The sequence below is a fragment of the Aethalodelphis obliquidens genome, unplaced genomic scaffold (assembly GCF_003676395.1).
Source record: "Aethalodelphis obliquidens isolate GAN/ISIS:26980383/991018 unplaced genomic scaffold, ASM367639v1 scaffold34, whole genome shotgun sequence".
NCBI lineage: Eukaryota > Metazoa > Chordata > Mammalia > Artiodactyla > Delphinidae > Aethalodelphis > Aethalodelphis obliquidens.
In genome coordinates, this window is record NW_020837978.1 from 5,153,355 (window position 1) to 5,167,518 (window position 14,164).

The 14,164-nt window shown below is 43.4% G+C and overlaps 2 protein-coding genes across 3 annotated transcripts in view; one reads left to right on the top strand and one right to left on the bottom strand.

Annotated features, from left to right (window-relative positions):
• The window catches only part of CAGE1 (cancer antigen 1), a 43,967-nt gene extending 42,038 nt beyond the window's left edge, over positions 1-1,929 (bottom strand). Inside the window, exon 1 of the mRNA XM_027128314.1 lies at positions 1,649-1,929. The gene's annotated coding sequence lies outside the window, so the exon portion shown is untranslated. The remainder of the gene's footprint in view (positions 1-1,648) is intronic.
• A 35-nt stretch (positions 1,930-1,964) lies between these two features.
• Positions 1,965-14,164, top strand: part of RIOK1 (RIO kinase 1) — a 29,751-nt gene continuing 17,551 nt past the window's right edge. The window contains exons 1-6 of one of the 2 annotated variants that reach the window (XM_027128315.1): positions 1,965-2,221; positions 5,574-5,778; positions 8,697-8,787; positions 9,667-9,736; positions 10,918-10,960; positions 13,539-13,631. In XM_027128315.1, the coding sequence (XP_026984116.1) occupies positions 2,151-2,221; positions 5,574-5,778; positions 8,697-8,787; positions 9,667-9,736; positions 10,918-10,960; positions 13,539-13,631 (573 nt within the window). In that variant the 5' untranslated portion in view covers positions 1,965-2,150. The remainder of the gene's footprint in view (positions 2,222-5,573; positions 5,779-8,696; positions 8,788-9,666; positions 9,737-10,917; positions 10,961-13,538; positions 13,632-14,164) is intronic. The other variant, XM_027128316.1, reaches the window with a different exon arrangement.

A 14,164-nucleotide genomic window follows, 5' to 3' on the forward strand; every position in this document is an offset into this window, starting at 1 on the left:
ACTTACCTGATACTTTCTATTCTAATACCTCATTATCAAGTCAAATCCAACACTGAACATCAGTTTTCCCTCCCTTCCCTATGCCACACTTATTCTCTCAGGCACTTGGGTTTGAAACCCAGGAGACATCTTTGGCATCCTTCTACCTCATCACCCATGGGCTACTCAGTTACCAAGTCCTGTCCAATTCTCCTTTAAAAAACGTTCTTCATAACCCATGCTTTCTTTCCCTCCCTACGGCATCATACTGGTCCATATTCTCATGACCTCCTCAGGTCCGTCAGGGGATGGGAGTAGAAAACAGGTCCAAACACAGAGTCCAGATTCTTCTGCTTGACTTCCTAGGTCTTCCATAGCCTGAACCCACATTACCTCTCCAGTCCTCCTCTGCTCAAGTCAGATCAGGCTTCCTTCCCTGCAAATAGATCACGCTCCTTACCATCTCAGTAGTCTGCCCTGGTAAGTGCTTCTCCCTCCTAAAACTTTCCTATCTACCCATTCACCCAGTTTTTAAATTCCTACAACGTCTTTAGTCTAAACTTCCACCTCACAAGTCAGCACCTATTCGTTGACTGTTTTAGTCTTCACCATTCTTTCAAGGGTGTTAGTGTCTGCACTCACATACTATACAGACCTCAGGAGGAGCCCATTTACGGTTTTTCAATATCCCCTACAGCAAACCAACCAGTGTTGTTCAGAGAATATATCGAATAAATCCTGCACTTAAATGATTTATTTCTATTAAAACTTTTCAATCTGCAGCCACTTAACCACTCCCCTGGGGTATTTTATTGAATTACCAAATTAATAAGTAATTCACCGAGGTTTAACTTTGTTTTTCAAACCTGTCATCATTTGCTTAAGGATCAATATAAAAAAAGTCAGGGAGCGAAGCCGGCTGGGCAGGATTGGTGAGAGGCCAGACTTTATGCTTGCCTTTTCCTCTGTCTTCCAAATACATAAATACTGCCTGGGCTGTGGTGAAGGGGGTCTGAAACATCCTCCTCTTGTTTTCCAAATACAAAAAAACCGCCAGGGCCTTATTCCTTCAAAATTTTTTGTTTGCAAACCTAGAACTCCCAATTATAACACTCTTACAACCTTGTTCATAGGGCATAATCTACCAATTTCCTTTTTCTTTTTTTAAGTTAGGCTTCCTTTTTTCATCTTTCATTCTGTCCTGACCCGATTTATGCTAGACTTAAAAACAACAACAATGAAAAACTTGTTCCCATGTTTGGACAGATATTCCAGAGACACTCCTAAGCTGTTTTAGAATGGGTGTTAAAAGAGATGTCACTGGGGGTACTGGCAAAAATTCTCAAATTTTTTTTTTTCCTTAAATTTTCAGTCGTATGTCAAATTTTAAACTTCTGAAAAGCAACTGTCTTATTTTCACCTCACAACAACGCAACAAACTTTTCAGGTCGCACAAGTGTGCTCACTTCCAGGGACCATAGTCGCTGGGCTCCACAGTAAGGATTTCGGGCGGCCTCCCTCCGCACTGGGTAACGAGGGAGGGGGAAGAACGCTTTCAACCTTGCCCACGCACGGCTTTTCACACCTCGCAGCGGGGATGCGGCAGCGCTGGAACGTCCCAGTGTGACGTCGGCCCGGCCGCGCCCGCCCGGCTCCCGCGCCCTCTGACCCTCTCGAAGTTTCCGTGCGCAGAGCTGGGAGGTCACACGGTGTGAGACCCCCACGTCCAGCAGCCCCGGGCTAGCTGACGACTCCTTCCAAGGGAGGACACAAAGCGGGGAGCAGACTCGAAAAGCTCCGGAAGGAACAGTCAGCCCAGTCTCGGCGGGGACCGACGGGAACACGAACTGCCCACACACCTCGGGTCCCTCTCGCGTTCTGCGGGACGCGAGCTTCCGGCGCTCAGCCCGGCGCGGGGGCGGGGCTTCCGGTGGGAAGACGAATTCCGTTCGGGGCGGGGCTTCCTGTCCGGGTGGCTCGGTTGCTAGGCTTGGAATTCCATCCCCCGCACGTGGCGCGCGCTTTGGGCGCGGGGGCTTCTGAGCGGTTTGCTAGGCGGACGTCACGCGCAGAGGCCGTTGGATCGGCGGATAAAACCGTCCCTGTGCCGTTCCTGCCCCGGCGCAGGGCGAGCGGCCGCCGGTGGCGCTGAGGCTCGGCGCGCTTCCGTCATGGACTACCGGCGGCTGCTGATGAGTCGGGTGGTTCCGGGGCAGTTTGACGACGCCGACTCCTCGGACAGGTAGGCAGCCGTGAGTACACCGACGCTGTGCGCACGGTGCTCGCTCTTCCGGCGCCGCGGTCCCTTTGACGGGACGCTTGTTTGTGGTTTGGAGGGAGACTGGTAATTCATCACTCGGGGCCTCTTTTCACAGCCTTTTGCTGCTTTCTCCATCCCAGCCAGGTCTTTCTGTTCAGGTGCCGGCAGAAGTTAATGAAAGCCGCTTGTCTGTCCGGAGAGTCCAGGGTTCCCAGATTGTTAGCATCGCTGAGAGGCAGAGTTGGAGAGAGCGATTGGGTAACAGGTGTTTGAGCTTTAACTACATTTAGCGTTCAAAAAATATTGGAGCACCTATCGTGTGCCTATTTCTGTCTTCGGCGCTAAAGATAGCGATGAACAAGACAAACCAAAGCCCTGCTGCTATTGAGTTCTGCCTTCTACTTGGGAGGGAGGGCACACCATTAGGTACATAGAGATATTTTTTTAAAAAACAACCCAGATGACATATTTACTATGCAAACAATTAAAATCAGTTGATAGACCTAAGTAGTGGCTTAGTTGTAAGGGAAGGGTTAAGTCCAAATCTGGGGACTTACTTGGTGGTCCAGCGGTTAAGACTCCGAGCTCCCAATGCAGGGGACCTGGGTTGGATCCCTGGTCAGGGAACTAGATCCCGCATGCTGCAACTAACGATCCTGCGCGCAGCAACAAAGATCCCTCGTGCAGCAACCGAGACCCGGTGCAGCCAAAATTAGTGAATGAATAAATAAATAGTCCAGATCTAAAGGACTCAGGAAGAGCAGCAGGAACAGCAGTTCAGGCCAGGGGACAGCAGGTGCAGAGGCCCTACGGTGGGATCCCTTTTGGCTGTGAAAGGAAGATCTAGAAGCCATTGTGCCTAGAGCACAGTGCATGTAGTTGAGGAGATTGGTTGGTAATGATACAGAAGTGAGAAGGGGCCAGAGCATGAAGAGCGTTACAAGTGATGGTAAGGTTTTGAGATATTATTCTAGGTCTTATAGAAAGCCACAGGAGGGCTTTTAGCAGGGCAGTGACATCACCTGATGTATGATTTAAAGGAATCATTCTGCTCTGGAGGAGATGGTTTTGGAGGGCAAAGGTGGACACAGTTCAAAAGTACTCAGGTAATTGAGTTCAAAGATGATGGGATCAAGCTAGGGATGTTTTGGAGGGCGAAGGGACAGGGTGTAACGGTAGGTTAGATGTGAAGTGAGAGGCAAAAGGAATTAAGGATAACTCCTACTTGAAAGCAAAATGAAACATAGAGTTCATCTTGGAATTCCAAGAAAATGGTTTTTACTTTATAGTAAGGATTCACTACACATAGATTTTATTAATTTCAGTAAATATAGATTGATCACTTTCTGTGCGTCAGATCTTTTTTTTTTAAAGCACATTCTCTGCATTCAAAGACCTTATTCTTTTTTATTATTGTTATTAATTAATTTATTTTTGCAAGGTTGGGTCTTCGTTTCTGTGCGAGGGCTTTCTCTAATTGTGGCAGGTGGGGGCTACTCTTCATCGTGGTGCGTGGGCCTCTCACTATCGTGGCCTCTCTTGCTGGGGAGCACAGGCTCCAGACGCGCAGGCTCAGTACTTGTGGCTCACGGGCCTAGTTGCTCCGCGGCATGTGGGAGCCTCCCAGACCAGGGCTCGAACCCGTGTCCCCTGCATTAGCAGGCAGATTCTCAGCCACTGCGCCACCAGGGAAGCCCTGTCAGATCTCTTGTTAGTGGATCGTGATACCTTGGTAAATACTCCCCTGAATGACACAGAACTTGCACTCTACCAGGGGAAGCATATCGAATAATTAGACAAATTATTTGTATTAGATTTGGGTAAGTAGTACAAAGGAGAAGTGGGTAAAGAACAGGGCAGACTTTCCTGAGCAAAGATAGCAGGTCAATACTGGAAGGATACGTAGGATTTAGCCAGAGAAATGAGAAGGGCATCCAGAGCTACGTTTTCAGATGAGCGTACAGAAGACCTTAGGAACTAAGTGAAGTGGGCAGAAGAAACACAGCCAGTGTGGCTGGTGAGTAGTTAACGGTCATGAGTGTACAGTAGACACTGTGAAGGTAGAAACCGGAGGATTTTGCCCACTCCTGGGACTCTGGAGACATTTTTGTTTGTCATAGCTGGCGGGGCGGGGTGGGGGTGCGCTGGTGGCGTCTGGAAGGCAGGGACCAGAGATGCTGCTGAACATCCTTGAGGCACAGGACAACCGCCCTCAACAAGGGATTGTCCAGCCGAGGGGGGGAAGCCGTGGTACAAATGAAGGTATAGCTTTATCATGCCGCTCTAGGTTATTGGCAATTGAAGGATCGACTTATGGATTGGGTTTATGAAATTGTAGTCAACAACAGGGGTTTACTGATTATTTGTTCTCTTCCCACCCATATCCGTGGAGATTTGGAGCCCTCTAAGCCATGGCTAGTTAATGAGTCAGGATCGATAATCTGAATTTACTTAAACCACTGTCTGCCTGTGTTTAATCTGGTAGGGCATATCATCATGTGTTTTATGTGGTTTCTCAAAACGGGTAGTACTGCCTCTGGAATCTGACCTGCAGACATGTTGTGTTTGGTGTGCACAGTGGTTTGTTCAAATTGAATATACCAGGTAAGTGGGAGATTTTATCCAAAAACCCAGAGATCTGGCTTCTCTTGAAAAACTAAGAAGATACAGTAACACTCGTCTGAATTCTCACGTGGCATAAAAAGATCCTGTTAGTTGTGCTCCCTTTACTCTGGGCCAGTTCTCTGGGTTTGTCAGTCTCCGCTTCTCCTCTTTAATTATACCCAGCTTTCTTCTCTCATTTGTGCTGCTTCTCTTCACCGTCCTTCCCTTCATGAGCAAGGGTGATTTGAAGTTCTTTGTGTAACACAAGTCTTGATACGGCTCCTTTTGTTGCAGAATGATAATTGAGTTCAAGGTAAGGCTTGAAATAAGGCTTTCGACTTATTCCCAAGTTTGGTCAGAAAGTGTCCCCCACCCCCTCTTAAAGCAGCTCTGTGAATGGTTTTTCCTGAAGTTCAGGTCTGGTGTACACATCAGAGTTAGTTCATTCAGCAGAGAAGATAATAATATAAATTCTAACTTCATTAAGGCAGGGGTGGATTGAACCACCTTATGTACTTCTTCCGTGGTAGGACCTGGAGAATAAGTGAACAGCTGGAACAGAAACCTGAGAAACAGGAGAACTTGGTGTTACATTTGAGTTTATTGGGAGATGTTGTAAGGGAACCTTTTAGATTTATTGGTATAGGTGTAGCCTACTATATCATAAATAAATACATATGCAAGTCCAATTAGAGTGTGTGTAAACATGCCAAAACATTGTTATTTCCAGTGAAAACATTGACTTGAAGACTGTCAAAGAGGAAGGTGATATTCTGTTTGAAGACCTTCAGAATAACGTGGATGAGAAGATGGGTGAAGGTGAGGTGGAAAGGGAGGAAGAGGAGGATTATGACGACGATGATGACTGGGACTACGATGATGGATTTGGAAAACTGGTCAGGTGCTCAGCCTCAGGTGGAGGGAGTAACCTGCAGGTATCTGATGAACCATCCTGTACATCTTTGCATTGTTTGCTTATGTCTTCTTTTTTTTTTTTTTTTTGCGGTACACGGGCCTCTCACTGCTGTGGCCTCTCCCGTTGTGGAGCACAGGCTCCGGACGCGCAGGCTCAGCGGCCATGGCTCACGGGCCCAGCCGCTCCACGGCATGTGGGATCTTCCCGGACCGGGGCACAAACGCGTGCCCCCTGCATCAGCAGGCAGACTCTCAACCACTGCGCCACCAGGGAAGCCCTATGTCTTCTTTTTTAAAAGGCCTTTTTGTGGTTCTAGAATTGAGTAACTGAAAGGTTTTCACCAGGTTATATTGCACCATAGCCCTAGCCTTTACTGGTTTTCATTCTTCATCCTTTCCATATTTATGATAATGATGTACATTTGTTCTATAATCAGTAAATTTAAAAAGTTATTTAAATTGTCATAAGATAATGAACCTAAAAATCTGCCTGGGAAAAGACACAAAAAGGCAGATTACTACAAATGGTTAGGAAACGGAGAAAAAGTTCAGCTTAATTAGTAATTAAAGAAAAGCAGAGAGTATGTAGAGATTTTTTTCTTTCACTTATGAACTGACAGAGACACAAAATATGTAATTGATGGTCAAATAAATGGGTACAGTTATTTGGAGGATAAATTGGTGTGTGATAAAAGCTTAATAAAATAAGTGCTTTGACTCAACAGTTCTTCTAGGAGTGTCCCAAGACTTCGTTACAAGAATGATCCTGGATTGTTGTTTCTGGCAGAGGAATGTTGGAAACGACCTTGATTCGTTGTTTCCAGTGGGACTGGTTCACACAGCGAGATATTATGTAGCCATAAAGTCTGTTGCCATGGAAAACTGTCTTAATGACATGGAGAAATGTTCCCGATCTGCCATCTTCTACCAAATGCAGAATGCAGGTTACCAAGCCGCATAGAGCGTGCCCCTCAAACTGCAAGGACTAAGTGTTGGGAGTGTGCAGAACCAGAGGGTCCAGACGGTGCATCTTCCTGGAACATAAAGGTTCCTGGAGCATGAAGATGGGGGTGGGGGGGGGAAGCAGAACTATTTCTTTGAAAATTAAAACAGCTATATCGTGGCCTAGAATGCATACGTTCTTGAATAACCAAAGAAATTTCACACTTACATGCGGTATTGCTTTGGCAACTCCTTCACTGATTCATTGGTGAGACTGAGCAATTTCAACATAGAGTGGAATTTCTTTTAATAAAGCTAGGGGGAAAAATATATATGCTTAAATGTTAACTGTTAATCTTTGGGCACTGGGCTTATAGGTAATTAAAAATTTACCTGTGGTTTCTACTGTGAACATGTATTATGTTAAGTTATATTTAATAGAAAACAAATTTTAAGTTCCCTGTAAATAAGAAACTACTCAGCCTCCAAGTTCACGCTTAGATACCAGGATTGAATCAGTCCTTGTGACAGGCCCTTTTTTTTTTTTTTTGCGGTACGCGGGCCTCTCACTGCTGTGGCCTCTCCCGTTGCGGGGCACAGGCTCCGGACGCGCAGGCTCAGTGGCCATGGCTCACGGGCCCAGCCGCTCCGCGGCATGTGGGATCTTCCCAGACCGGGGCACGAACCCGTGTCCCCTGCATCGGCAGGCAGACTCTCAACCACTGCGCCACCAGGGAAGCCCAATGACAGGCCCTTCTAATCTCTGTTCTCTTATTTACAGGTTCTGGATGTTGTCTCCCCTCTCTTCCCTTTTTTCCCATTACTTCAGTTTGTGCATTGCACCAGTCTGAGTGCTAAGCCTTGTACTTAATCTTTCCCTCTCTTGAGACACTAAGCCCAAAATGAAATTCCTGGAACCAGTTTAACGTTGGTCTTAGCTCTTTATTATACACTTGGGGGTAAATGAACATTCTCACATTTTAAATCTAGAAACCAGTCAAATTAGAAAAATGCGTTTAATTTTAATTTGTTATTTATAATAATGAAAAATATGTTGTAGAGAGGTTAGAAACAAAAGCAAAAATGCAGATTATATAGACTTTATTTTAGCCAGTGACTTTGTCCTATTTCAAATGCCTTTTTTAAAAAAACAAATTTTGTTTTATTTACTTTATTTATTTTTGGCTGCATTGGGTCTTCGTTGCTGCACGCGGTCTTTTCTCTAGTTGCGGCGAGCGGGGGCTACTCTTCGTTGTGGTGTGCGGGCTTATTTCTGTGGCTTCTCATTGCAGAGCACGGGCTCTAGGCGCACGGACTTCAGTGGTTGTGGCTCGTAGGCTCTAGCGCGCAGGCTCAGTAGTTGTGGCGCACAGGCTGAGTTGCTCTGCGGCATGTGGGATCTTCCTGGACCAGGGCTCGAACCCTTGTCTCTCCTGCATTGGCAGGTGGATTCTTAACCACTGTGCCACCAGGGAAACCCTCAAATGTCTTTTTAAAAAACTTCTTGGGCAAATTTGATTGATCCTTCCCTTCCCTTATGGTACTCCCCTAAGTATTGATACTTTAATAGTTAACTATGGGACTTCCTTGGTGGCGCAGTGGTTAAGAATCCATCTGCCAATGCAGGGGATCTGGGTTTGATCCCTGGTCAGGGAAGATCCCTCATGCCCATGCGCCACAACTACTGAGCCTGTGCTCTAGAACCCGCAAGCCACAACTACTGAGCTCACGTGCCACAACTACTGAAGCCTGCGTGCCTAGAGCCTGTGCTCCACAACAAGAGAAGCCACCACAATGAGTCCACGCACTGCAACAAAGAGTAGCCCTGCTCACCGCAACTAGAGAAAGCCGCCATGCAGCAACAAAGACCCAACGCAGCCATAAATTAATTAATTAACTAATTAAGTAACTAATTAATACTAAGGGAGAAAACGTTATGAACCTTAGGCTTGTACTTATAATTAGAGCTTTAGTCTCTGGAACTCATTTCTTCCAGGCAAATCGACAGACTCCCAGTTGCAATTCAGCCAAAATGTCTACTCCATCAGACAAGGTCTTACGGAAATTTGAGAATAAAATTAATCTTGGTGAGTTTTTAAGATACATTTCCTCACTGGGCTATGAGAAAATTCTTCAAAAACCACAAAGTGTTATAAAATTTTATTAGATTAGGCAATGGATATATTCTGTGTTACTGACTAAATACCAATGCTTAGAGAAAATTAAAAACTTAGTCATTTAAAAACATGGCTTCAAGGAAAGACTTTAACTTATACATTTTTAGTTGTGTTTTCTCTCCTGTTGTAGAAATACGAAGTTACAGATACCCATTCAAGTTATTGTCTGTTTTGTATTAGATTTTGTAGTAAGATTATCTCGTAGTAGGATGTTGAAAACACTAGGTATAATTACGTTTTGTTTTACTCAAAACTTTTTGTGTGGCGTTAATCATTTAGTGAGCTATTGAAAGCGAGGAATCAGAATGTGGATTTGAAGCCACTTGGGAAATGCAGGGTCATCTTTCTCTCGTAGACGCTGACTATTACAGACCTGGTACAGCATCTCTCATATCTCATCTTGCCTATCATAGGCCCATAATTTGAAATGAAACTGACATTTTTAGAATTAACTTGGAATACAGGCAGTTATATTATCTATGTTAGTCGTACAAAACATTAAAAAATGTCTGAAGTTCAACATACGCAGGTAAAGTAGTTTTGAGAGATTTCTGGATCTAGATTCTTATGGCTCAGAAATGACGGCTGTGGTGATGAAAGTGACAACTCTTGATAGTAAGGAAGCACAACTTAGCGCTTGCCCTTAAAAACATTAAACACTTTTTTCATTACTACAATAGATACTACGTATAATAAAATATTTAGAAAATGGAGAAGGCGGAAAGTATGCTAGTCAGAAACTTTTGTCTTACATGTTGTTTATGTTGTGGGTTTTTTTGTTTTTTTTAGAAAAACTAAACGTTACTGATTCTGTCATAAACAAAGTCACGGGAAAGTTTAGACAAAAGGAAGCAGATATGTAAGTAATACTTCAAGTATATAAAATAAATAAATAAATAAAACTAAACCTGGCTGGTAGGAACTAATTCTAGACAAAGTAGTAGCATCTTTGTCATAATTCTTTTGCAAAGGATGTTCCTTTGTGTACCTGAACCAATTCTTTTTTTTTTATTTTTTTAAGTTTAAATGAGGGTATCCTATGCCGTTTTAGGTTGAAAATATTAAATGAGTTTTCTTAAGAAATCTGTGCTAAAAGTATAATCTTGTGAAATTCACAAATGTGCTCTCAGGAGGGGAACAGTGTTTGTACATTACAGTTTGAACTAGAATGTTAGAGTATAAAAATGTTCCCTTTTTAGAACTTATTAAGAATTGTTCCCTTCCATGGAATATTTTTAAAAATGTAAGGGCAGATTTAAAACTAAACTAAATAGTGATACAACAGAGAACAGTTTTCATTTACAACTCTGTTCCCAAAGCCAAATGTTTAAGATCTGGCTAACCTCCTATTGCTAATGGCTCTAAGGCATTAACAATATATTACAGAAAGTGACACTAAGATCATATAAATGGCAGTGTTAGAACTGAACTTAAAAACCAGTTTTCTTCTAGTTTATTGTTATGCCCAAGGGATACCAGCTTTTTGAGAAACAGCATTTCCTATTTCATTCAAGTGTCTGTTTGAATCTTTGTTAATAGTTTAGGTTAGTCTGTGAATTGAGTCACTTAGTGTGAGCCGAAGCCATCAGAGCCTGCGTTTTAATGCAGTAACTGTCCTGAAATGATAAAAACTTGTGTTTTTGTAGAAAAGGACTCTGAAGAGAAAGCCTTGTATATGACTTTAATTCTATACTAATAGAATAATTAAAGGTCTAAGGACAGTAGTTACAGACTTGATGTTTTCTTTTTTCCGACACGGTTCACTTTATCCCACTGCTCTACTTATTTAATGCTTCTGAAACATGGATGGAGTTTTTTTTTTCTTGCTGCAGATATGCTCCTTTTGCCCTAGGGAACGGAATTGCTTATTAAGGGGAAATGAAGTTTCACAAAGTGATGAAACTATGATGAGGTCGTGAAGCGTGTTATTGAAGGAACTACCTGCTTAGGAATTTCATGGAACGATGTACATTTAGAAACTTTTGGTTTTGGCTTCTCTGAATTTTGAATGTCACTTCTGTTTTTTTGGTTCTGCCTTAGGTATCGCATGAAAGATAAGTCGGACAGAGCAACTGTAGAACAGGTACAGTTGAAATGTGTTGCAAGCTCTTATTTTAAAGTAGCATTTCTTCTGTCTTTGAGTTGTAATTTGCTTTCATCCTTCTTGCTTAATGCTAATGTCACCTAGAACTGCTTCTATGTAAAATTGCTCCTTGTTTGAGATTAGAGAGCTACATTTTGCTTTATTTCTAATAGGACTATTAATAGATAAATTAGAATCATGCCCCCCTTCTGTGGCCCTGTGAAGCCACCACGCATGCCTTCATCTTCTGGGGGGAAGCAGAATTGACTGTAAGACCAGAAATCTTTTCTTTTGTCTTAAACAAGGTCTGCAGGGATTTTGTGAGCCTTTCCAGGTGGTGAGTCAGGTATCACCCACAAAGCGTGTGTATGTGAGAGAGAGGGGGGTAGACAGATAATGCCTTCAAATTTTCAATTAGAATCCCTTACTTGGTTTAGAAGTTATGCTTGTTTTATTCTTTATTCACGAATGGGGAAAAATCAGCCCCTGATTTTCCCACATGTAGAGGGTTGTAATTGGGTATTAGGATTGGCCCAGATTTTGGTTGTGAAGAGAGTGATAAAAGAGGTCAGAACGTTGCTTCTGCTGCCTACCACGCTCCCCGACCCGTACATATATGCACACACACGTTTCGAATAGTAGCCTCTTCGCCCTACAGGTTCTTGGTTTAAGACACAAGCACGCATTCTCTCCACCTCCATCCCAAGGGAGTCACACCCAACCTGAGCTCCAACCCATTTGTGCAAATGAGGAATTCCACCCTCAGTCTGGCAGGAGCAGGTCAGGTCTGGGATCTGTGTCTTTGTTTTCCTCTGATTTATTTATTTTGTGTATTTTGTGACTGAGAACGAAGTGTGGTCCAACTCAGAGAGATGAGGCAGCTTTCATTTTCAAAGACCCTGAAATCCTTTTTCTCTTGGGAAATTAATTTTGAACGAGAGCGTATATCTTGAGTCTTAAACTGTCTTTTAAAAATCTGTATTTGTAAGTTGACTTGCCTCTCCTGTGTCTCTTCCCCTATTTTGTTTTCAGCTATTTGGGCCTCTCGCCTGGCTCCCCCGCGATCTTGCAGAAGCCCAGGTCTCTGCACAGATTCCCGCTCACCCAGCTTACTTGCCCTCTGTCTACCCGCGCGCAGAGGAGCAGCGGCAGTTACTGCCTCTTTACGTACTTTCCTTTCATTCTGCTCCAGTTGCCGTGGTTGTAGTTTGCTGTTAGTCCTCCAGTCTTACAAGGTTGTTTTGTTTCTGTTAACCTTAGGTTTCTTGTGCGTCCACAGCCACCTCGTTGAAGGGTAGGCCCTGAACTATAGTTAGTTCTGGCCACTTTCACTGTCCCCTGCCTGGAGCTGGAGGGCTGCCTGCGCCCAAGGAGCTGCTGGCGCTGGCCCTGGGAATTGCATGTAAATGTGCAGCTGCCTTAGTTTCATGTGTGAACAGCCTCAGGCTTTAAATTCGTTGCCTTCTGTTTGTTAAAGAGAATTTGAGGGTCCTTTGTACTCAAGATTGACTGCTCTGACTTTGAAGGAGAGCCTTTCCCTGATCTACTCATCTCTAGCAGGGGTCTGCGAACTCTTTCTTTAAAGGGCTAAATAATAAATACTTTAGGCATTGTGGGCTACAATTTTTTTAATAATTTTTTTTTTTTTTACTTATTTATTTTTGGCTGCGTTGGGTCTTCATTGCTGCGCGTGGGCTTTCTCTAGTTGCGGCGAGCAGGGACCACTCTTCATTGCAGGGGCTTCTCTTTGTTGTGGAGCACAGGCTCCAGGCGCCAGGGCTTCAGTAGCTGTGGCACGCGGGCTCAGTAGTTGTGGCTCCCGGGTTTAGATGTGGGATCTTCCCAGACCAGGGCTTGAACTGTGTCCCCTGCATTGGTAAGCGGATTCTTAACCACTGTGCCACCAGGGAAGTCCCTTTAATAAATATTTTTAAAATTAAAAACCATTTTCAGCTTTCAGGCTATAGAAAAACAGGCTGTGGCTGATTTGACTTGTGAACTGTAGGATGCTGGTTGCCGCTTTAAAGCTTCTTATCCAGTGCAGCCGCCACGGAGCTTGTGTGGTGCGGCTAGCATGACTTGCAACGTGCTAGAAATGCACACGCACACCAGGTTTTGAAGGGTTTGTGTAAAAAACAGAGTGTTAAATCTCTCCCTAATAACTTTTTATATTGATTACATATTGAAATGATAACGTTTCAGATGTACTGGGTTAGATAAAATCTATTCAGATTAATTTCACCTGTTTACCGAGGACTGGAAAAGACAATTTCCTCTGGTTTGATTGTATTTCTGTTAGCTAACATTGGTCTAGAGTCAGTTTCAGCTTCTCTTGGACTTGGTAGCCTTTGATTGCACGACTGAATGAACTTGCTGGTTTTCTTGTCTCTTTGGTTCCTTTGGTCTCACCTCACATTTTATTCACTAAAAATGAGAGTGAACAAAAGCACTGCAATAGTGACTCTTCTTTAGTCGAGCAGAATTGCATAGTGCCTTTGCTCTTCAGTCTCTTGTCTAGCGCTTCAGTGAGAAATATTTGGTACTCTCTGAACTTTGTATTTCTTGCATTTCTTTTTAGGTGTTGGATCCCAGAACACGAATGATATTGTTCAAGATGTTGATGAGAGGAATCATATCAGAGATCAATGGCTGCATTAGCACAGGAAAAGAAGTGAGCGATTCTTGGGATGTCTGATGCTTCCATGTTAGTTTTCTGATTTCAGATACCAGGTGAAACTGAGGCACTTAGTAAATAAATCGTGCCTTTAAAAAGAAAAGAAAAAACAAAAACCCCATATACAAGCCAGGATAGTTTAATCAGTGCCATTTCTTAAAAATGGCTTTATTATGTGCTATATAAAATAGATAACTAATAAGGACCTGCTGTATAGCACAGGGAACTCTACTCAATACTCTGTAATGGCCTATATGGGAAAAGAATCTAAAAGAGAGTGGATATATGTATAACTGAATCAATTTGCTGTACAGTAGAAACTAACACAACATTGTAAATCAACTATACTCCAATAAAAAATTTTTTAAAATGGCTTTATTAATGTTTATGGCCGGGTAGGAAGTTGTGCATGTAAGGACTTTGGTCCTGGGTCATGGAGTCCATCCAGGTGTGCCTAGCAGTGAGTTCAGATGGTCAGACGGTTACTGCTGGGACAGGGGGTCATGGTCTAGTTTCTGTTAGCCAACAAA